The sequence below is a fragment of the Caretta caretta genome, chromosome 2, assembly GCF_965140235.1.
Source record: "Caretta caretta isolate rCarCar2 chromosome 2, rCarCar1.hap1, whole genome shotgun sequence".
NCBI lineage: Eukaryota > Metazoa > Chordata > Testudines > Cheloniidae > Caretta > Caretta caretta.
The window spans coordinates 177748729-177774061 of record NC_134207.1 but is presented as its reverse complement, the minus strand read 5'-3'; the positions used below and the strand labels follow the sequence as shown (position 1 = coordinate 177774061).

At 41.5% G+C, this 25333-nt stretch overlaps 1 protein-coding gene across 6 annotated transcripts in view; it reads left to right on the top strand.

Annotated features, from left to right (window-relative positions):
• The window catches only part of SUGCT (succinyl-CoA:glutarate-CoA transferase), a 494323-nt gene that overhangs the window by 96438 nt on the left and 372552 nt on the right, over nt 1–25333 (top strand). For all 6 annotated transcript variants that reach the window (XM_075125606.1, XM_048839164.2, XM_048839165.2 and 3 more), the window contains exon 9: nt 5651–5746. In XM_075125606.1, the coding sequence (XP_074981707.1) occupies nt 5651–5746 (96 nt within the window). The remainder of the gene's footprint in view (nt 1–5650; nt 5747–25333) is intronic.

The window sequence follows — 25333 nt, the reverse complement described above, 5'->3', positions numbered from 1 at the left end:
CACGGCTATATCACATTGGCGGCTCATAGTCATCCTGTGATCAACCAATACTCCGAGGTCCTTCTCCTCCTCTGTTACTTCTAAGTAATGCGTCCCCAGTTTATAACATAAATTCTTGTTATTAATCCCTAACTAATCCCACCTTGCACTTTTCACTATTAAATTTCATCCTATTACTATTACTCCAGTACCCCCCATGCCCTAATCCCTACACTGTGGCCCTTGCACCCCAACCGCTGCACTCCCTGCCTGTGCCCACATAGGGAAACTGATGTGGATGCATGGAGCAGCTGGCATTGCTGCTCGCTCGCGCGCTCCAGGGCTGCTGCTCCATGCACCCCTAGGGGGCTGTGAGGTGGGGAGTGAGAAGCGATGTCAGGACTCCCTGCATCCCGGTCACTTTCCCCACCTGGGCTGCGTATGGGGAGGACAGTAGAGCAGCGGCTCCTGATGTTCGCCTTACAGCATAGCTCAGCTGGGGAAAGTGACCTGGACACATGGAGTGGTTGGTGTTGCTCCTTGCTCCCTCCCTCACAGCCCCCTAGTGGGGTGCGGAGGAATGTGGGGGAGGGGAAGCAGTATCTGTGTATTGCCACTTGCCCTTCCCCACCCCCATTTCTCCATCAAGATGAAGCAGACAGAAAAAAGCAGGAAGTGGGCACCCCCCACCCCCCATGGCACTTCCCTGCCAGCCAGGAGTAGTTTCTGACTTTATACCAGCAGTGAGCACTTCTGTGCTGTCGCATGGCGCCCTCTTGACCATGGCGCCCCTGGGCGGTTATCCAGGTGGCCCACCCCTAAGGCCAGCCCTGACACCTGTCAAGGATGGTCTGGGTGTACTTGATCCTGCCTCAGGATGAGGGGTGGGAATTGATGGCCTCTCAAGGGCCTTTCCAGCCCCACATTTCTACGATTCTAAGAGAGGAGTAGCTTTTAAGTCTAATGAATTTGTTAAAGATATTTGATTGAAGTTGCAAAGTGGCTAAGAGCTCACGCAGTTAAACACTTCACATTTATTACATAAGACATAAAGCACTGAAGAGCTAAATTGGATGTGTTCTAAGACAACGTCATTTGTATAATCATGAAACTTTCAACTAGGATTTTCAAAGGGGCCTCGGGGAGTTAGGTGCCCAACTCATACGGAAAGTCAATGGGAGATGAGCACCTAACTCCCATAGGCCCCATTTGAAAATCCCAGTCTCAAGTAATTCAAGCCCCGATTGAGCAAGGTATTTGGGCATTTGTGCAACTTTAACCCTAAAAGTAGCTTGAGTTCAGTGGGATTATTCATGTGTTAAAAAATATGCATGTGCTTAAGTACCTTGCTGAATCGGGGCCTCAGCTGGTGTGGGGGCAATGTCTAGCTCCAAGTGCATTGAGGCTCTACTAAGCTGCACAGGGTTCCTGCCTCCCCCTTGGACTCGTTGCCTGTTGTTGCTGACACAAACGTCTTTGCCCAGCAGCTTTGCTGGTGGAGATCCAGTCAGTACTGAGGAAGATTGTCAATAATCCTTCTGGTGTTTTATATTTCTTTTTCTTCTCTACTGTAGTGAGCACAAGTGCCTGTGGACATGAATGAGTGTGAATTTGCTAGTGCTAGAACAGTTGTATTAATCTGTTAGCATCACAGAATTGCAGGTCTGGAAGGGACCTCGAGAGGTCTTCTAGTCCAGTTCTCTGCGCTTATGGCAGGACTAAGTATTATCTAGACCATCCCTGACATCCCTAACCTGCTCTTAATCTCCAATGATGGAGATTCCACAACCCCCCTAGGTAATTTATTCCAGTTCTGAACTACCTTGACTGTTAGGAAGTTTTTCCTAATGTCCAACCTAAACTGCCCTTGCTGCAATGTAAGCCCATTGCTTCTTGTCCTATCCTCAGAGGTTAATGAGAATAATTTACCTCCTTCCTGCTTGTAACAACCCTTTATGTGCGTGAAAACTGTTATCATGTCCCCTCTCAGTCTTCTCTTCTCCAGACTAAACAAACCCAATTTTTTCAATCTTCCCTCATAGACCATGTTTTCTAGACTTTTAATCATTTTTATTGCTCTTCTCTGGACTTTCTTCAGTTTGTCCACATCTTTCCTGAAATGTGGCACCCAGAACTGGACACAGTATTCCAGCTGAGGCATAATCAGCACAGACTAGAAGGAGGAATTCCTTCTCGTGTCTTGCTTACAACACTCCTGCTACATCCCAAAATAATGTTTGCTTTTTTTGCAACAGTGTTACACTGTTGACTCATATTTAGCTTGTGATCCACTCTGACCCCCAGATCCCTTTCTGCCGTACTCTTTCCTAGGCAGTCATTTCCTATTTTATATGTGTGCAACTGATTGTTCCCTGCTAAGTGGAGTACTTAGTACTTTGCACTTGTCCATATTGAATTTCATTCTATTTACTTCAGACCATTTCCTCAGTTTGTCCAGATCATTTTGAATTTTAATCCTATCCTCCAAAGCTTTTGCAACCTCTCCCAACTTGGTATCATCCACAGACTTTATAAGTGTACTCTCTATGTCATTATCTAAATCATTGATGAAGATATTGAACAGAACTGGGCCCAGAACTGATCCCTGTGGGACACCACTCATTATGCCCTTCCAGCTTGACTGTGCACCACTGTTAGCTAGTCTCTGGGAATGGTTTTTCAACCAGTTATGCACCTGTCTTCTAGTAGCTCCATCTAGGTTGTATTTCCCTAGTTTGTTTGAGATGGTCATGCAAGACAGTATCAAAAGCCTTACTAAAGTCAAGTGTTCCACATCAATACTGCTTCCTTCCGATCCACAAGGCTTGTTACTCTGTTAAATAAAGCTATTAGGTTGGTTTAACATTTTTTATTATTGACAAATCCATGCTGATTGTTACTTATCACCTTACTATCTTCTGGTTATTTTCCAAATTGATTGCTTAATAATTATCTTTCTGGGTACTGAAGTTAAGCTGACTGGTCTGTAATTGCCTGGGTTGTCCTTATTCCCCTTTTTATAGTTTGGCACTATATTTGCCCTTTTCTGGTCCTTTGGAATCTCTCTTGTTTTCCATGACTCTTCAAATATAATCGCTAAGGCTCAGATATCTCCTCAGTCAGCTCCTTGAATATTCTAGGAGGTATTTCATTAGGTCCTGGTGACTTGAAGACATCTAACTTGTCTAAGTAATTTTTAAGTCGTTCTTTCCCTATTTTAGCTTCTGACCATACGTCATTTTCACTGGCATTCAATGGGAAAAATTGGAAGACACTATAAAAAAATTTAAAAGCACTCTCTCTCTCTCTTTTTTGTAACTTCCAATAACTTGAAAAATATTTGTTTTATGAAACTGATATTACGGGTGAGGGGGGAATTGAAATCCTGGCTCCATTAAAGTCAAAGGCAGAATCCCTAATGACTTCAGCAGGGCCAGGATTTAACTCACAATGTGCTACCTAGAATTCAACAAGATAGTTTCCAGAGGGAAATGTTAGTTCTGGGAAAAGTTAAATGTCTGTATGTAAAATAAGTCTTGGTTGCAAGCTTAATTGTCGTGGCCCGTATTATACATCTCACCTACGACTGAAATGCAGACACCTCTTGGGGTGAAACACTGCAAAAGTCTAATTTTGTACCATAACAGAATAAAACATTTTGGGACAAGAATATGGTAAGAATTCCATAATCATTTGCAATTGCAGAAGGAATTTTGCTAGGGAAATTGGAAAATGTCCAAGACACTGGGGCTAAAATGCCTACTTTTCACAAGTCCTCAGAACATTGGTTTTATGTCTCATCCAAAAGACACCTGTAACAACACAGTGTTTCTTCGCATGTTGTTGGGACATGAGTTGTGAACCAGAGGGAGGAGTACCACCTACTGAATCACCAGTGTCAATTTGTGCATCACCTAGGTTTTCCATGGGAGGCAGGGTGTCTGTCTCCTGTTGAAATACTGACTAGGTTTTGTTTGCCTTTTAGATGTGTTGAGGTCACAGTCAGATGATGTGGGTTGCAGCTGAAATCTAGTTATGGTATCCTTTCTGGACAGCACATGCATAATAAAAACACAGTCTTTTACAAAATGTATAGAGAATTGTATTGTATTTGTAGTTGGATTTATGTGGGTGACCAAAGCTTTTTGGTAGGTAACTGAACACTCAGCTGGTTTATATTTTCCCTGTGTTTTCTGCTGGGCTGCTTTATGAGTGAATTAGGGCTGCGTGTCTCGCCTGGGCTGCAATTTCACCATTCTGTTGCTTCTCTCTTTAAATATAAAAGGACAGATACTAGCTGTCCTTTCAGGGTGTGTGGGAAAAGAGACAACTAGAAAAGTAACTGGGGAGAGAGTCATGGCATCTTGCTTCCAGGCACTCTATAATTCATGGTATTGCATAACGTTATATTGGGTGGAGCTTGAGGTAAATATCATCATGAGCTATGTGCTTTAGTGCAGACCATACTAATTCATTTGCAACCCCTTTACACACCCTTCCTGTTGCTTCTCTTAGCTGTAATTTGTATGGGTAGTTGCCGAGGGCTCATGGTCATTGAAATACAGACTCAAAATATCTATAACCATTTTGAAAACAGTGTTAATTTGCACACATCCAGGGAAGAAATCTGAAGAAAATCAGAATTGGCCCAAAGAATACTATGCTCTATTGTCTAAAATAAACCGTTGTTGTTAAAATGGCTCATTATTAATAATTTAAAGAGTATTTTTTGAAAAGGTTAGTCTGAAATTACATAGCCTTCACATTACCTTGATGAAAGTAATGTTCTAATGTATTGTTTGGCTTGCAGACATATAGTTACAAACTTAGCAGTCACATCCTGCATTCTTCCAATTAGTGGCAAATCTGCCATTAATTGCAAGAGAACCTCTGATTTTCAGGCATGACCACATCATAGATGTTAACCTTCTCCTCCCTCCCCCCTAAAATACACTTTTGCTGTTATAAAGTACAGATTACTTTCAGATTCACCCCCTCAGACTCTGGATACTAAATTTAGCATGCCATATTTTTCAACAGTTGTCTTTGAGTAACAACTTGATAAATCTCCTCATCTTCTGATGGCAAATGATTTATTGAGATTTGCTGCATAATTAATATTACAGATCATGTGGTGAGTGGTAGAATCCTGAAATATCTTCTGTGGCTTAGCCTGTATAGTAGAAGAAGGATGGGGAAGAGAAAAGGATAATCCTGTGATAGGGGAAGGATAGTTTTGTGATTTAAGCATAGGAATGAGAGTCAGGAAATGTGAGTTTTATTTCCAGCTTTGTCACTGCTTCCTGTCTGGCTTTGGGCAAGTCATTGCAGCTTTCTTTGCCTCAGTTGATCATGCTGTAAAATAGTCATGATAATACTGCCCGACCTCACAGGGTTGTGTGATGCTTCGTTTGCCCATGCTTTTAAATTACTTTGAAGTGCTATAGAAGCACCAAGTGTTGTTTATTAGAATTAATGGACATTGGTTACTTTGCCTGTTCATTGAGTAGCACTTACTAACACAAGTCATACTATTGAATATATGGAATCTATATGAAATGTGAATTAAAGTAAGATGACAGTTGTCTGACAGACTGAAAAAAAAAATAAAAAAAAATGGCAGGAAAGGTTGATGTCTCCCTGAATATTTGTCCTTTACCTCTTCTTGCAGGTTGCATGTCTTACCCATATAGCAGCTAATTACCTTAATTGCAAAATGGAAGCAAAGCGGTGGGGTACTGCTCACGGCAGTATTGTTCCTTATCAGGTAAGCAGATAACAGAGGATGTATTCTGTGCTTGTAATCTGTGGTTTTGGATAATATGGTATTGGGAAATGATTTACTCTTGCTGTGACCTACAGTATTCTGTAATGCATCAGTGTCCAGCTAGAACAAGGCTTTGTTGTTCATTTTAGATTTTGCATATTTCTTCATCAGTGGTAGGGTAGATTAGTAACAGGATACTGAAAAAGATCAAAGGTGTTTGCTGAAATTGTATGATTTTAAAACTCGATTGTTTTTCACCAGAGAGAGGCACTGAGCACAGCTATTTATAAGAAGAAAAAAAAGATTATTTGTATTGCGTGCTAATTATTGAACCAAACTTTATCACCACTGAATGCCAGTATCTTTTCCTTGTGTCTCTGTATGAGTGATATGAAGGAGTTAGGGTGGTCCAGAGGTCCCACAACATTTAGGTAGCTTCCACTGACTTTGCTAACAGCTACTCATATCTTGTGTGTGTTTTGAGGGGGTGGAGGAAGAGGAATAAGGGCCCATGTGTGGCATTTTTTTTATTGGGAGTTCAGAAGCTGCTGGTATTTTGCTAGTGGTTGAAGATACTTGGAATAACACAATGCCATTTCCATAAATGAGCACACTCTGATCTTTCTAAGAATTGCATCTGGCCAGTGCTGAGAACTCTGCCAGTAATCACAGAATAACCATTTGCTAGCAGATCATTTACTTATCTTGGTGGCAGTACTAATGTGAAGATCAGCACTTACATTTAATAAAAAGGATCTGCTGTCTCAGCTCTGGGAACAAATTCTGTGGTTAAGGCGTAACTGTAGATGCCCTGAGTGCTTGTGTGGGCTTGAATGGTAAGACTTTTCCCTGCACTCATCCACTGCAAATGGAAAATATAAAATAGAAATACAGAGAATTTTTATGGATAAATCAGCCTATCCATATATCAGTAGAGCATTAGTACATCCTTCTGTATTTTTATAGAGCTGGCCAAACCCGTAACTTTTGATCCAACCCCTTCTGAACTCCAGTTCATATTGCTATGGGTTGGGTTAAACCTCATTGATACTGGGGAGTGTAACTACCACCCTTCATTTAGGATAGTTGTAAGAAGCCAGTAAGCTCCTTTAGGTAACCAGGTAGCTGAAACAGAAGAGGATTCCATTCTCAAAGACAGGCATATATCAGAGCCTAAAACATAGGCATGTGCAAGGCACAGATGGGTGGAGAGCTTTTGCTGGCTATTGTTTTGTGAAGGTGGTATGTCTGTGAGAGGAAAGGTAGTAAGAGCAGAGATGCTGAAAGACAAGGTAGCATAAGATCCAGCCTGAACAAGCACTGGGAGCATGGCCGTGAGAAAAGCTAAGAGAGAGCGCTTTTGGGTAGAGTTCTGGTGAAAAGGGGCTTGGAACCATGAGCGAAGAAACGGTCTTTTGTTATTTGATTTCTTTTGTGTTCAGGAAAACAGGAATTTGTACATTCTTTTTAAATAAAAAGTATCTCATCAAAGAAACACCTGACTTCATCATCAATTTCTCCACCTGACTGGAAAAAAACCTGCAAAACCCAAACTACTTGGGTCAAAGGGGGTCGCAGTATAAAAACAAAAACCCGATCCAAATGACACTGGGTTTACTTAAGTAAAACAAAAACCTGACTACCTAAAACATTTTCTTTACCCTCCTGAGGTAGGATACTTTGGATAAAATGGAACTTGGATTCATTCACCCAGTTTTGCTCTTGCTTTTGCGCAGCCAAAACCTAACTGAGATCTTGCAAAAGAAAGACACAAACATGACTACAGAGCATAAAGACTAAGAGAAGTTTTATTATCCCTCTTCACTTATGAACACAGAGTTAATCTATTTAGGATGCAATGATCATAGGATAAATATGGATTTTGTTTAAATCTGGTCTAAAATATTAGTGGAAGAGTTATATTCTGGTCTACTTTCAATTTTTAAGAAGTATTTGGGGAATGTTCTTGTGGATTAACTGTATAATTATAAATAATATTTTAATATTACAAGAAATCTTAATCTAATTAGAGTTCTCTATTTTTTGAGCTAGTAATTTATGATGGGAGTGCTGTGGTTTTCCAGTGCTTTAGATGGATCATCTGCTAACTTTCCATTAGTGAACAACTGTGGTTGTAACCATGAGAATTTTTACTTTGTAGAACTTTCCTTTGCACTTACATGGCTCCTTCTATTCAAGGATTGCAGAGTGCTTTAGAAATATTAATTAATTATACCTCTCAGCACTGCTGTGAGGTAAATTTTATTGCATATTATTTACAGATTGATACACTGAGACACAGGGAGGTTAAGTGACCCAGATTACACAGGTAATTAGAGCAGAGCTTGGAGTAGAATGCCGGAACCTGGATTTTTGGTCCCCAGTCTTAACTATCAGAAATACAGCCTTTCACTTCCTAGAATAATGTGCAAAGTTTTGAAGTGTTAATCCTTCCAGAGAAATGCTTGTTTTTCAAACATTTTGAGTTAATTAAATATAACTTGGTTAAGTAATAAAAAGCCCATTTCCAAAAATTTCATTCTGTTTCAGAAAATCTGTTTTTTTCTAAGAAAATCTGTTTTTTTTTCCTTGTTGGGACGGTGGACTATTAAATATTAAAGAATATTAAAGGAATTGGCACAAGAAATTGCAAGCTCATTAGCAAGAATTTTTAATGAATCTGTAAACTCAGGGGTTGTACCGTATGATTGGAGAATTGCTAACATAGTTCCTATTTTTAAGAAAGGGAAAAAAAGTGATCCAGGTAATTATAGGCCTGTTAGTTTGACATCTGTAGTATGCAAGGTCTTGGAAAAATTTTTGAAGGAGAAGGTAGTTAAGGACATTGAAGTCAGTGGTAAATGGGACAAAATACAACATGGTTTTACAAAAGGTAGATCGTGCCAAACCAACCTGATCTCCTTCTTTGAGAAAGTAACAGATTTTTTAGACAAAGGAAACGCAGTGGATCTAATTTACCTAGATTTTAGTAAGGCATTTGATACCGTGCCACATGGGGAATTATTAGTTAAATTGGATAAGATGGGGATCAATAGGAAAACTGAAAGGTGGATAAGGAATTGGTTAAAGGGGAGACTACAACGGGTCCTACTGAAAGGTGAACTGTCAGGCTGGAGGGAGGTTACCAGTGGAGTTCCTCAAGGATCGGTTTTGGGACCAATCTTATTTAACCTTTTTATTACTGACCTTGGCACAAAAAGTGGGAGTGTGCTAATAAAGTTTGCAGATGATACAAAGCTGGGAGTTATTGCCAATTTAGAGAAGGACAGCGATACCCTACAGGAGGATCTGGATGACCTTGTAAACTGGAGAAATAGTAATAGGATGAAATTTAATAGTGAGAAGTGTAAGGTCATGCATTTAGGGATTAATAACAAGAATTTTAGTTATAAGCTAGGGACGCATCAATTAGAAGTAACGGAGGAGGAAAAGGACCTTGGAGTATTGGTTGATCATAGGATGACTATGAGCTGCCAATGTGATATGGCTGTGAAAAAAGCTAATGCGGTCTTGGGATGCATTAGGAGAGGTATTTCCAGTAGGGATAAAGAGGTTTTAGTACCGTTATACAAGGCACTGGTGAGACCTCATCTGGAATACTGTGTGCAGTTCTGGTCTCCCATGTTTAAGAAGGATGAATTCAAACTGGAACAGGTACAGAGAAGGGCTACTAGGATGGATGATGCGAGGAATGGAAAACTTGTCTTATGAAAGGAGACTCAGGGAGCTTGGCTTGTTTAGCCTAACTAAAAGAAGGTTGAGAGGAGATATGATTGCTCTCTATAAATATATCAGAGGGATAAATACCAGAGAGGGAGAGAAATTATTTAAGCTAAGTACCAATGTGGACACAAGAACAAATGGATATAAACTGGCCACTAGGAAATTTAGACTAGAAATTAGACGAAGGTTTTTAACCATCAGAGGAATGAAGTTTTGTAATAGGCTTCCAAGGGAAGCAGTGGGGGCAAAAGATCTATCTGGCTTTAAGATTAAACTCAATAAGTTTATGGAGGAGATGGTATGATGGGATAACATGGTTTTGGTAATTAATTATTCGTGGTAAATAGGCCCAATGGCCTGTGATGGGCTATTAGATGGGGTGAGATCCGAGTTACCCAGGAAAGAATTTTCTGTAGTATCTGGCTGATGAAACTTGCCCATATGCTCAGGGTTTAGCTGATCACCATATTTGGGGTCGGGAAGGAATTTTCCCGCAGGGTAGATTGGCAGAAGCCCTGGAGGTTTTTCGCCTTCCTCTGTAGCATGGGGCACGGGTCACTGGCTGGAGGATTCTCTGCTCCTTGAAGTCTTTAAACTACGATTTGAGGACTTCAATAGCACAGATATAGGTGTGAGGGTTTTTTTTGTAGGAGTGGTGGGTGAAATTCTGTGGCCTGCATTGTGCAGGAGGTCAGACTAGATGATCATAATGGTCCCTTCTGACCTAAATATCTATGAATCTATGAATCTATGGACTTTTTTTTTAATTTGGCATATATGTCTTTAGACAGGCAGTAAATTACAAGTTTGAAGTGATGTGGAGTTTGTTACAGTACTATAAAAATGTTGTTAAATCATGGCACTTTAGGAAACCTTGGAAGTCTCTCTTTCAACAGATGTTGAGGATTTTAAAAAGCCAAAATGTAAGCAATTTACAACATCTGCATCTCTGTGCATGATAGAATTCTGACCACAGTCACATCACAGTATTGACCAAAGCAAGTCCTGTTTAATTAGAAAATTTGAACGTGCATGTAATTAGCAAGTGTATTTGCATTAAATGATGCCTGTGTATTCTAGGGCTTCTTCGATGAATGCATTCAGCTGTGTGTATCTAGTGTACTCCTGATTCCTATTCCATTAACATGAAATCTCATGATTTTGGCCAGGGTATCCTTTGTCAGTGGTTTATTTGTTCCTATATACAGAGCCAAATTTTACTCTGAGTATGCCTGTGCAATTCTACTTCATTCAGAAGGGCTGCTGAATTGTAACTCAGACCATAATTTGACCCCAAATGTGTTTTAAAAAAAACAACCCTTCCCAAGTATAATATATGAATAGACAATATTATGTTATAATGTATGTTCTTCTATTCTAATTCTCAAACACAAGGTTATTATAAATTTCTTCATAGTTTAATTCAATACAACTGAATGATTCACTTATTAACCACTGTGCTCATTGCATATATCAAAATTGTTCCTGGGAGCTAAAGGAGCGAGAGGCTTAGCTTTGATCTTCTAAGCATGTTTTATCATTAGGAGTAGTTGATTGGGAAGTATCTGGTAGGTCTTGATGGAGATAATATAGGAGATAGAGGTGAAAAGGAAAGACATGCTATGTTAAATTTCAGAGCATTAACTCTCACACCTCCCTTCAGCCACTAATGAGATTTGGATGTTGATAGAAATGCTCCTGTAGGTCAAAAGGCAAAATGGTCTCGATTAAGGACAAGATAGTTCAGGCAGTGAGAGGTTTTTAAAACCACAATCACCTTCAAAGCTGCAAATAAAGGGCTCAGTCCTCACGTGATTTGACCCAGAGGTTTTTGTTTAGAGCCTTACAAGAAACCATGTTTGGCTTCTGAATGATTAACTTAATTTGTTTGAATTTTCATTTACCAAAGAGGAAGAGAGAACAAAGGTGTTGGGAGGTAGGAAATATCAGCTGGATTTTTTTTTCAAGTTGTATGTTTAAAACAATACATATCATTTTTGAAAGTTTTTCTTCAGGTTCAAAAATAATTTTTATCTAATGAAGCTATGCTTACATTTTACATTTTTTGTTGTGAATAAAGGATCCTTCAATGTTTTTTATTTATAAAAAAACTTGCGTTAATGATAAACTAGGTAAAAAAGTGGGTGACATCCAAAATTTGCTCCCTTCCTGGACTATTTTTTTCTGTGGGTTTTTGTTCGTTTGTTTTAAATGTCCTATTAAAAATAAGCTGCTATATAGCAAGAGCTATTACACTTTTGAAGTCCCAGTTCCCAGATTGGGCCACAGATCTATAACAAAATAGAGGGCAAGAACGTTGCCACTTTTTCTGAGTGGACATTGGTCAGTCTAGATGGGATTTTACTTCCATAATTTGCACAGACAACAAGTGACCAATACAAGTGCACAGTTTGAGGGCAAACACATGTTGCCTTAAGGTTCCTCAGTTATTCTGTCCCTTTTGAGACCAATTTGAGTATCTAAGCTCTGTCTTGCTTGCTTGCTGTCCACCAGCATCTTTATGGAATGGCTGTCTGAGCTCCTCTTCTGCTAACAGTCCCTCTCAAGGTGCCAATAAGGCTCTCAGTTATATGTGTTTAAATTCTGATTTTATAATGCTAATCTGGAACCCTAATCTCTCCACAGCTATTGCAGTGACAATATTGCCGACAAAAATTAAGATAATGACCAACCTTATGGCACTGCCAACACCCCATTATTAGTATAAAGCCAGCAGACAATCTAAATAATAATCTTGAATCAAACCCTTCATTTGCTGCCCCTTGATCCACTTTAACAGCTTGTGAAATGAGGTGCATTTTGCAGTGTACCAGGAAGATTATAAAAATGCAGGCTTAATGGACCAAGGAAGGAAGTGAATTCCAAAGATGCGAGGGCCCTTCCTGGGGAATGCTTTGCCATGAGTCCTCTCGCATTTAAACTGATGGGGTTCCAATTTGAATACCTCCACTGATCCATACTGCAATAATATTTTGTGGAAGGTGGGCAACCTGCGGCTGATCAGGGTAATCTGATTGCGGGTCGCAAGACATTTTGCTGACGTTGACCATGTGCAGGAGCGGCCCCCCGCAGCTCCCAGTGGCCACAGTTCACTGTTCCTGACCAATGAGAGCTGCAGGAAGTGGCAGCCAGCACATCTCTGTGACCTGCTGCTTTCCGCAGCTCCCATTGGCCAGGAATGGGAGCCACTGGAAGCTGCGGGGCGCCATGCCTGCGGATGGTCAACGTCAGTAAAATGTCTCGTGGCCCTCAATCAGATTACCCTGATGGGCAGCATGTGGCCCGTGGGCTGCAGGTTGCCCACCACTCTTGTAAGCTGATGACACATTTATATGTTAAAGTCAAAACCTTGAATTCTATCCTGACACCCTTAGTGGCAACCAGTGCAGTTTCTGGGGCACTGATGTGATGTGTTCCCTGAATGAAGCAAATTTCAATATTTAGGCAGTTACATTGTGCACAAGCTTCAGTTTCCAAATTGTTTCACCATGTAGGATCATCATTATTATTATTATTATCTTTTTTACCATAGCACCTAGAAACTCTAGCTATGGACCAGGACCCCATAGTGCTAGGCACTGTACAGACAGAAAATAAAAAGACACTGCTTGTCCCAAAGAGCTTACAATCTAAGTATAAGACAAGAGACAACAGATGGATACAGACAGACCGATGTGGGAGTACAAGGAAGTAGGTCAGCATGTGAGACAGTCATATAACCTCCTGAAGTAGCATCAGCATTACAGTAATGTAATGTCAAAGTGGCAAAGAAGTATCTAATTGTAGCAATGGCTGTATCCAAAAAGAAAAGGCACACTCTTCTAGCCAATCTCAGATGGAAATGTGCCCTCGACCACACTTGTTACCAGAGTAGCCAGGAGTAACCCAGGATCTTAATAAAGCACCCAATTTTTCCACATCTTTTCTGTAGTGGTGGGCCCAAAACTGGATGCATTACTCCAGATTTGGCCTCACCAGTGCCAAATAGAGCGGAATAATCCCTCGATGTGCTGGCAATGCTCCTAGTAATGCAGCTCAATATGCCGTTAGCCTTCTTGGCGACAAGGGCACAGTGTTGACTCATATCCAGCTTCTTGTCCAAATCCCCAGGTCCTTTTCTGCAGAACTGCCGCTTAGCTAGTCAGTCCCCAGCTTGTAGCGGTGCATGGGATTCTTTCGTCCTAAGAGCAGGACTCTGCATTTGTCCTTGTTGAACCTCATCAGATTTCTTTTGGCCCAATCATCCAATTTGTCTAGGTCACTCTGGCCCCTATCCCTACCCTCCAGTGTATCTGCCTCTCCCCCCAGCTTAGTGTCATCTGTGAACTTGCTGAGGGTGCAATCCATCCCATCATGCAGCTCATTAATGAAGATGTTGAACAAAACTGGCCCCAGGACAGACCCCTGGGGCACTCCGCTTGATATCGGCTGCCAACTAGACATTGAACTGTTGATCACTACCCTTTTTTAATTAGTAAACCCACTTCCACTTTTAAATCCAGAGGAGCATTCTCTGTTGTGTAAGATCCACTTTCACAAGCAGTTACTATATAGATTTCCTCCAATTTCCCTTTACTCCATATTGTTCATTCATCTGTCTCTCCACATAGTTGCAGTCAAGCAGCTTCTTATGATGCTACCAGTAACATAATTTTCCTCAGATGGAAGAGTCATAGGACCTTTTCAATCTATATCAATTTTCAGAGCACTCTGAATGGTCCCACCCATTGTGTCAGCCCCAGGACGTTCCAGATGCCTTAGGTTTGGTCAGTTATTGTGTCTGTTGCTTCACAGAATTACTTGCCCTTTATGGATCTGGAAGCTGTTTCTTTGTGCATTCTGATCACTCTTCAAGACTAAAATTATTAATATTTGTATTGCAGTAACACTCACAGACCCCAGTTAGGAATTGGAGCTCCATTGTTCTAGACATTGTAAACACCCAAAAAAGAAAAGAATTCCTGCCCTAAAGAGCTCACAATCTAAGTATATTTTGAGACATAATAGATGGATACAACAAACAGATGGAAGGTGCACAAAGATAACAATGAGACTGTTATGATCAGCATAATAAGCAGCTGTCACCATATACCAGCCATCTAACCAACAGCATTGCTACATTTTCCTTGGCAACTGCATCTCCAGTTCTGTGCTATGGAATGTCTTACAACTCAGAGAACTTACAAAACTCACGTCAATTGTACTGTAGTCACACTCCACAAGAAACAGGGATCAAAGTAATCCCCTACTTCATTGACTTGCTTGTTGGGGCAGTTCTCTTGAGAAGGTACACACCGCTAAATCTATGTCAGATCCTGCCCTAGAACTTTGTTTATCTGGAGATATGTTTTTTGTACTTGGCATGGCTTTTCTCTGTAGGCAGGACAACCAAAGTAATGTCAACCATTCAGAAATTTCAAACTGCGCAGCACTGCTTGCTTCACCAGAGAATGCAGATATGCAGCTGTTTTCTATTCTGCTTTGAACTCGTCTTATCTGGGATCACTTCCATCCTGTGACCCTACAGTTTTTACTACTTTGAGTCAGAATCAGAAAAGACCAGAACTTAGACAATCTGATAAGTTTCCTTCTTTGGGTAAACTTTTCTTCCTTTTGGTGGTTCTGGACATTCATTCTGTTAAGGGGCACCTCTTTTTCAGATCCTCAGTGGACTATTCTAACAAAAGATGTGACTCGGTCTGGTATGGAATAGAATTTGTCAGAGGAAATAGCCCTGCTTAGAGTCAAAGCAACATATAAGCACTCTAGAGGTAGGAAACACAAGAAAAGTCCTGTTAGTTGTACAGGGCTTCTCTTAGGCAACCTTGTGCTAGCCCAGATAGTTACTCAGTTGCAGGCTATTTAAACTACCACTGGAGACCAACGGTTCCTCATTCCTCGTCAAATGTTGTTCTGGGCAACAAAAAACCTCACTGCTCTAGGAGCTGCCCATTTCACATTAAAAATAAATTTTAGGCTCAGATGGACAGAGTACAAACTTTGTTCCTCTAGGAAAATGTGGTCTCTTCCCCACAATGATTTCAGTCCCTAATGAACGGGTTGGGTATCCTCAACATATGTGTCTCTTCTTGTTCTGTAAATGCTCAGGTCCCCAGGTTTTGCTTCAGATACTTCAGTTGCCTAGCTTGTCGTCTTGATCTGCGAGTCCTAGGGTCTTTTTATTCCTTTTCCATCCCCTTCCTTAGAGGCTGGTCAGAAAGATAGACTACACAAAGGCATAAGACATCCTCCTGGACTCTGCATGACCAAGAAGGACCTCGTTTGCAGACTTGATCTAATTGTGCATAGAAATAAGGGTCCTTCTGGATGTATCCAGTTGTATAGCTCTGTGTCATTCCTTCATTAAGACATTCAGATCCTTACCCTGATTATTCATGTGTAAAGACTAACCCTTGACTACAAGAGGATTTCAGATATTCATTGAGACCCTCTTAATACTGTATCTAGAATTGAAATCCTGGCCCCACTGAAGTCAATATCCTAGAAGTTCTTCTTCTGTACATGTCTGCTATTAGACGATCTGGAAGATAATCCAACTGTGGTATAAGAAGTCACCTAATTCTACAAAAGATTGCTCCCAGGAAAATGGTAGATTTTTTTTATCCATGCTTTGATTGAAGGCATCGTTATCAGTGCTCCAAGGCAAAAAGCCCTGGGAGAAGGAAGGGGATCATCCTGCAGCAGGGTGTGGTTAGCGCATATCGGTCAAACAATTTTTAGTAAAAGTTAAACCTCCTGTTAAGTAAATGATCCATACCCAAAAGCTGAATAATCTAAGAGTTACAGAAACTTCCCAGAGAAAGAATTGTATCTCCGAGATGGAGGAGGGATGGTCACAAAGTCTCTGTGTTGTCCCTTACGCAAGCTTGTTTAGATGCTCTAGAACAAGCTCGCAGCAGTTGCGGCTGGTGGCAGAACCTCCCATCTCTTCTTGAGAAGTAGTCTCACCGTGATGTGTGTAGAAGTTGTTCCAATCTGGCCTAGTACCCCCCTCTGTTGATGGCAATCTGTTGCAACTGGACCCCTTTCAAGGAGTCCCATGTGCTTCCAAGTGAATTGAGTCTGGGTAAAGTCTAGTCACTGTTTTTAGCTCTGGTAGGGTGACCAGGTGTCCGGTTTTCGACCCAGTCCAAAAAGGGATCCTGGTGGCTCCGGTCAGCACTGCTGACTGGGCCATTAACTGGTTGGCGGTGTCGCGTAGCGGGACTGGTAGGCTCTCTGCTGGCTGCTGTGCTGCACGGCTCCCAGGAAGCAGTCGGCATGTTCGGCTCCTAGGCTTAGGGGCGGCCGGGGGGGTTCTGGGTGCTGCCCCGCCCGCAGACACAGCTCCCATTGGCCAGGGAAGGGCAGGGGACGAACTAGCGCACCAAGCAGGCAGCTGTGGAGGGGTTGTGGCGCGTTCCTCTACCACTGCTGCTGGCCTGCTTCTCCTCCTTGCGCGCCTCTTGTAGCTGGGCTTGAGCTGCAGCGTGTGCCTTGCGGCGAACCCCGGTCTGTGGCCCCGTCTCTGGCACCCAGGAGTTGGAGGTATGTATCACCATTTCTGAGTGCTGAGAATGGGGCTGCATCCCACCCTGCCCCTGACACCTACTCATCCCAGCCCTCTACCCCTTATAATGCTTTCCCACCCATCCTCTCCACCTCCCAGAGCCGCCACCCCATGTCCCTCACCCCTGACCAGCACTGCACCCCATTCACCTCCATACGCTGCTGCCCTCCAATTATGTCCCTATACACCCCTCTACCCCCCACATCCTCATGCACCTGTAGCCTTCTGCCTCCCCCTGCATCCCCATCCACGCCACATGTCCCCCGCCCTTCCTATCTCCTTCACTGCCCCCTCTCACCCCACCTTGCTCTCTTCCTTGATCTCTTCCCCCCACATCTTTCCCCCTTCAGCCCACCCTCCTCCCTTCCTTCCTGGGCGTCTCTGTGTAGGCAAGTGTGTGCATGCATGCATTGTATGTGTGTAAGAGACTGTGTGTCTTTGTATAGGGAGATGTTGTATTACCGCATGTGTGTATACCTGTGTGAATAAAATTTGCAGTCTAACTCTTTGACTTTTATTCCTTTTGCTGGCTTGCACACAAAAAATTGATGACAAAATATGTGGTATTCATTTCATAACAAGTTTTTAAAAGAGACAGGAACTCTAAAAGAAATCTATTATTTCTTAAAAAGTGAATGTTGTTGACTAATAATTGCGGAAGAGCCAATGTGTAATACATTTCTCTCCACCTTTGTCTAGCTACATAATAAACTCTTTGTTGCTCTCTTTATATGTGTATGTCAAGCATCTACCATCCTGGAGCCTTGAGCTTAGTTGGGGTCTCTAGGCACTAAACAATAATAAATAAAGTGGAAGTATATGTGTTAGTGAACGCTAGATGTGTACACATGAATACACGTGTGTATCTGCATGTAGGTGTGGGAGTCCGCTTCTACAGATTTATGTATATAGGTATCTGGACAGGTGTACATTTTTGTGGTTGTGCTGTATGGATTTGTATTTGGGCTTTAGGAGTGGGCCTTTAATGGATCCATTGCAGCTGTGATAATGTGTGATCCTAATGCCACACATAAAATTACTGAGACTATCAAGCGATTAAAAAAATTAATCGCAATTAATCACACTGTTAAACAACAGTAGAATACCATCTATTTAAGTATTTTTGAATGTTTTCTACACTTTCTAATATATTGATTTCAGTTACAACACAGAATACAAAGTGTACAGTGCTCACTTTATATTTATTTTTGATTACAATATTTGCACTGTAAAAAAAGAAATAGTATATTTCAATTCACCTAATACAATACTGTAGTGCAATCTCTTTATAATGAAACTTGAACTTACAAATGTAGAATTATGTACAAAAATAACAGGTTTCAGAGTAACAGCCGTGTTAGTCTGTATTCGCAAAAAGAAAAGGAGTACTTGTGGCACCTTAGAGACTAACCAATTTATTTGAGCATGAGCTTTCGTGAGCTACAGCTCACTTCATCAGATGTATACCGTGGAAACTGCAGCAGACTTTATATATACACAGAGAATATGAAACAATACCTCCTCACACCCCACTGTCCTGCTGGTAATAGCTTATCTAAAGTGATCATCAGGTGGGCCATTTCCAGCACAAATCCAGGTTTTCTCACCCTCCACCCCCCCACACAAATTCACTCTCCTGCTGGTGCTAGCCCATCCAAAGTGACAACTCTTTACATAATCAAGTCGGGCTATTTCCTGCATAAATCCAGGTTCTCTCACATCTCCCCCACCCCCATACACACACAAACTCACTCTCCTGCTGGTAATAGCTCATCTAAACTGACCACTCTCCAAGTTTAAATCCAAGTTAAACCAGAACATCTGGGGGGGGGTGGGGTGGTAGGAAAAAACAAGAGGAAACAGGCTACCTTGCATAATGATTTAGCCACTCCCAGTCTCTATTTAAGCCTAAATTAATAGTATCCAATTTGCAAATGAATTCCAATTCAGCAGTTTCTCGCTGGAGTCTGGATTTGAAGTTTTTTTGTTTTAAGATAGCGACCTTCATGTCTGTGATTGTGTGACCAGAGAGATTGAAGTGTTCTCCGACTGGTTTATGAATGTTAGAATTCTTGACATCTGATTTGTGTCCATTTATTCTTTTACGTAGAGACTGTCCAGTTTGACCAATGTACATGGCAGAGGGGCATTGCTGGCACATGATGGCATATATCACATTGGTGGATGTGCAGGTGAACGAGCCTCTGATAGTGTGGCTGATGTTATTAGGCCCTGTGATGGTGTCCCCTGAATAGATATGTGGGCACAATTGGCAACGGGCTTTGTTGCAAGGATAGGTTCCTGGGTTAGTGGTTCTGTTGTGTGGTATGTGGTTGCTGGTGAGTATTTGCTTCAGGTTGGGGGGCTGTCTGTAGGCAAGGACTGGCCTGTCTCTCAAGACTTGTGAGAGTGTTGGGTCATCCTTTAGGATAGGTTGTAGATCCTTAATAATGCGTTGGAGGGGTTTTAGTTGGGGGCTGAAGGTGACGGCTAGTGGCGTTCTGTTATTTTCTTTGTTAGGCCTGTCCTGTAGTAGGTAACTTCTGGGAACTCTTCTGGCTCTATCAATCTGTTTCTTTACTTCTGCAGGTGGGTATTGTAGTTGTAAGAAAGCTTGACAGAGATCTTGTAGGTGTTTGTCTCTGTCTGAGGGGTTGGAGCAAATGCGGTTGTATCGCAGAGCTTGGCTGTAGACGATGGATCGTGTGGTGTGGTCAGGGTGAAAGCTGGAGGCATGCAGGTAGGAATAGCGGTCAGTAGGTTTCCGGTATAGGGTGGTGTTTATGTGGCCATTGTTTATTAGCACTGTAGTGTCCAGGAAGTGGATCTCTTGTGTGGACTGGACCAGGCTGAGGTTGGTGGTGGGATGGAAATTGTTGAAATCATGGTGGAATTCCTCAAGGGCTTCTTTTCCATGGGTCCAGATGATGAAGATGTCATCAATATAGCGCAAGTAGAGTAGGGGCTTTAGGGGACGAGAGCTGAGGAAGCGTTGTTCTAAATCAGCCATAAAAATGTTGGCATACTGTGGGGCCATGCGGGTGCCCATAGCAGTGCCGCTGATCTGAAGGTATACATTGTCCCCAAATGTGAAATAGTTATGGGTGAGGACAAAGTCACAAAGTTCAGCCACCAGGTTAGCCGCAACATTATCGGGGATAGTGTTCTTGACGGCTTGTAGTCCATCTTTGTGTGGAATGTCAATGCCCCTCTGCCATGTACATTGGTCAAACTGGACAGTCTCTACGTAAAAGAATAAATGGACACAAATCAGATGTCAAGAATTATAACATTCATAAACCAGTCGGAGAACACTTCAATCTCTCTGGTCACGCAATCACAGACATGAAGGTCGCTATCTTAAAACAAAAAAACTTCAAATCCAGACTCCAGCGAGAAACTGCTGAATTGGAATTCATTTGCAAATTGGATACTATTAATTTAGGCTTAAATAGAGACTGGGAGTGGCTAAGTCATTATGCAAGGTAGCCTGTTTCCTCTTGTTTTTTCCTACCCCCCCCCCCCCAGATGTTCTGGTTTAACTTGGATTTAAACTTGGAGAGTGGTCAGTTTAGATGAGCTATTACCAGCAGGAGAGTGAGTTTGTGTGTGTATGGGGGTGGGGGGGATGTGAGAGAACCTGGATTTATGCAGGAAATAGCCCGACTTGATTATGTAAAGAGTTGTCACTTTGGATGGGCTAGCACCAGCAGGAGAGTGAATTTGTGTGGGTGGGGTGGAGGGTGAGAAAACCTGGATTTGTGCTGGAAATGGCCCACCTGATGATCACTTTAGATAAGCTATTACCAGCAGGACAGTGGGGTGTGAGGAGGTATTGTTTCATATTCTCTGTGTATATATAAAGTCTGCTGCAGTTTCCACGGTATACATCTGATGAAGTGAGCTGTAGCTCACGAAAGCTCATGCTCAAATAAATTGGTTAGTCTCTAAGGTGCTACAAGTACTCCTTTTCTTTGTACAAAAATAACTGCATTCAAAAATAAAACAATGTAAAACTTTAGAACCTACAAGTCCACTCAGTCCTACCTCAGCCAATCGCTCACACAAATAAGTTTGGTTACAATTTGCAGGAGATAATGCTTCTCACGTCTTGTTTACAGTATCATGTGCAAGTGAGAACAGGTGTTCGCATGGCACGGTTGTAGCTGGCATTGCAAGGTATTTACGTGCTAGATGTGCTAAAGATTCATATGTTCCTTCATGCTTCAACCACCATTCCAAAGGACATGCGTCCATGCTGATGACGGGTTTTACTTGATAATGATCCAAAGCAGAGCGGACTGACGCATGTTCATTTTCATTATCTGAGTCAGATGCCACCAGCAGAAGGTTGATTTTCTTTTTTGGTGGTTTGGGTTCTGTAGTTTCCGCATCGGACTGTTGCTCTTTTAACACATCTGAAAGCATTCTCCACACCTCATCCCTCCCAGATTTTGGAAGGCACTTCAGATTCCTAAACCTTGGGTTGAGTGCTGTATCTATCCTTAGAAATCTTACATTGGTACCTTCTTTGCATTTTGTCAAATCTGCTGTGAAAGTGTTCTTAAAACGAACATGTGCTGGGTCATCATCTGAGACTGCGATAACATGAAATATATGCAGAATGTGGGTAAAACAGAACAGGAGACATACAATTCTCCCCAAGGAGTTCAGTCACAAATTTAATTAATGCATTATTTTTTTAGCAAGCGTTATCAGCATGGAAGCATGTCCTCTGGAATGGTGGCCGAAGCATGAAGGGGCATATGGATGTTTAGCATATCTGGAATGTAAATACCTTGCAACACTGGCTACAAAAGTGCTGTGCGAATGCCTATTCTCACTTTCAGGTGAAGTAAATAAGAAGCAGTCAGCAGTATCTCCTCAAACAAACTTGTTTGTCTTAACAATTGGCTGAACAAGAAGTAGGACTGAGTGGACTTGTAGGCTCTAAAGTTGTGCAGTTTTGTTTTTGAGTGCAGTTAAGTAACAAAAAAAAATTTACATTTGTAAGTTACACTTTCACAGTAAAGAGATTGCAATACAGTACTTATATGAGGTGAATTGAAAAATACTATTTCTTCTGTTTATCATTTTTACCATGCAAATATTTGTAATAAAATAATATAATATGTACACTTTGTATTCTGTGTTTTAATAGAAATCAATATATTTGAAAATGTAGAAAAATATCCACAAATATTTAATAAATTTCAATTGGTATTCTATCGTTGAACAGTGCGATTAATCATGATTAATTTTTTTGAGTTAATTGCTTAAGTTAACTGTGATTAATTTAGAGCCCTAAAAATTACAATAACTTTAGTACACAAAAATCATGGAGCTGGTTACAAAAAATGGGAAAGAATCATGAAAACATTTGTGAAATTTCATTTTTAAAAAAAATTACCCTTTTGACTATTTTGCTGTCAGCTCTAGCGTCCTGTAACAAATAAAACCTGAAATTAGCATAATACATCTGTCAAAACAATAAATATGCCTGTTTGGGCCTTGCAGTGAAAATGAGCATGTGAGCGAGGGTAGGGGAGAGCAAGCAACGGAGGGAGGGGGGGATGGACTGAGTGGGGGTGGGGCCTCACAAAGGGGCAGGGCAGTGGGCAGGGCAAGGGTGTTCAGTTTTCTGGAATTAGAAAGTTGGCAACCGTAAGCTCTTGGTCTATAGGCCACATCCCTGGGGTAGAACCTCTTGTCTGATTCCCTGCCTTGGAACATGGGACTCTGCAGTCCAACCACCCTAGACTCTGAAATCAGTGCTTCAGACTTCCCCAAACTTCTGAATCACTTTCATATACTCCCCCAGCGTGCTCCTGAGGTTGTGGGCTTTCTGGGCTTCTAGTTTAACTCCTTTGGGGACGATGTGGTAGGTAAGCAAGGAACACAAAGGAATTTCTTGACCACAGAAACTTTACTGTGGGAGTAAACTTGAGAGTTACAGACCCTTGAAAAATAACATAGCCCCGGGTCTTCCCCTCTGCATGTCTGATCTCACCCCTTCTGTGAGTCTGAGGTTTTTCAGCATTTCAAGCTGTGTAGAGTGCCTCCTGCCCTCTCTCTCCTACACATCCTGCTTACAAGTGGTGATGGTTGGCCCCTCCCTCAGAGCAATGCCTCCTTTTATATTGTAAGTGGTATGTCATTCATGGTTTCATCCAAATTGTTCCATCAGTCGGGTGAAGGACAGGGTTTATATTGTGTCCCCCCCACATGCACACACCCATGGAAGAAGGCCATGTGCTTGGTTTCCAAATCTGAAGATCTTGGAGCTCTCCCAGAGGCACAGGGCTGCCTGCATGCAGGCCCTGTGCAACCACAGCAGTTTATGGCCCCCTCCACCCCCTGTTGCTCTCCTCAGCTCCATGATATAGATATATATACATAAAATGACTTCCTTTTGGATTCCTCATAATTGTGGCGGATTTTGGTGGAATGGGCTGGTGCACATCCCTTTGACCCTGGCCCTTCCTACGTGGTCCTCTGGACTCATGGAGGAATCCCTGCAGTGACTAGGGGATGGGATGCTGGGTAGTGAGTACTGCTGCAGATGTGGCTGACCCACATCTGCTTGCAGGTAGAGGGGAACAAATTAATGCACAGATCATCCCCTCCATGTGCAGCTCAACAGGGCCCTATAATGGCTTAAAGTTCCTTATCAGTTTTTTTGTTATGGTATGTGTATCTAGTGAGAAATGAGAGAGTTCTGAGATATTATCCCTTCTTTTGACACCAGTGCCCTGTTGGCCTTCTGTTGAGTGGTAACGTGTGCGGGGCCTTGCAAGTAACTAACAACAACATAGCATGTCTTCCTAAGAGTCAAATCTTGCTCAAACGCTAGGAGAAAAGAACTTGGAAGAACACTAGTGAATAAAATAAAGATGAGATACTGAAATGAATATGAACAGATGCATCTCAAAGTCTAAGAACACACACAATTGTGGAAACATTTTTTTTATTATGTTCAGTTTTGATAATAAGAATGTAAGGAGCTGGTAACACTGTGATCTGTGGCCAATATCTCTCCATTTTAGGGCTAGAGAGGAATGGTAGATGTTTGCGTGATATTGTGTTTGTGGGAAAGGAAAAAAATTTAAAATAATAATAATAACAGGAAAATTTGCTCTGACCTCAGTTTAACTGTTGTTCAGGTGCTTGCTTTCTGAGCATGAAGACTGAAAAGTTTGTTTAGAAGCTCTTAATAGTTATGAAAAGGTCTGTCCACTAGATGTCATTCATGTAATCTAGTAATGTTGCAGCATGTATTTCCGAGCTGCTGTTTAGGCTGAATGAAGTAAATTATCAGAATATAAGCTGCTTTTTCAGATAAATGTGATACAGTATATATGGCATTTTGTAAAGTAACATCCTGTTACTCTGTGTGTAATATTTTTTTGTCTAATAAATTTTTTTCTTTTAATGTTTTTACCTGTAACTACCCTGTTGCTTGAGCTCACCGGTTATATAACTGCACCCAACTGGATTATGAATATCCTCTAATTTTACTGGTGGGCAGCTGAGTGCAGAAACAGAGACAGTGCATATTGATCTGTATAGTGACTATCAAACAATGCAAGAAGGCCCAATTATCCTGTAATTAATATCTACCATTCTTTTCTAAACTCTTCGTACTTCTGAAGGGTGGTTTTTTAAACAAGTAGCATGCATTACCATTTAGAAAAAGCATGTAGAATTCCATAAATTGACAGAAATAATGGCTACCAATATAAAGGCCTTATAATTTGCATCCATGCTAGGAGCTTGTACTATATTGGTGTATATATAGCACTTACAAAAGTGTTAAGCAATTTGAGTTTGAGTTACAACAGGAGCTAAAACTCCAACCTAGCCCCTAGGGCTAGAGCCTCCCCTTCTGTAAATTGTTGTAGCAGTTGAGGTCAGAGGAGCTAATACACTTTACTTTAGCTGGGGATCTGGCCCCTGTTACTTTAGATGCAGTTTTAATACCTTTGCAAGGAGGCAGCATAGGGTCAATCCCAACCAACTGACATGATTGTCAAGGGAAACTGCATCTAGGCACAGTGGTGGGTGGTGTTTCCAATTGATTAGCTAACTTGATTTTTTTTTTTAAGTCTCTTTTCCTAGTCTAGACGTTTTCGATGTGCCCTAACATTTTAGAGCTTGCTATTGGAGAGAGCTTAGTATTGTAAGACCTGAGAAAGAACAACAAAATTGTTAGGGAAGGGAGACAGCCTTATTTTTAAAAATAAAAAATTCCT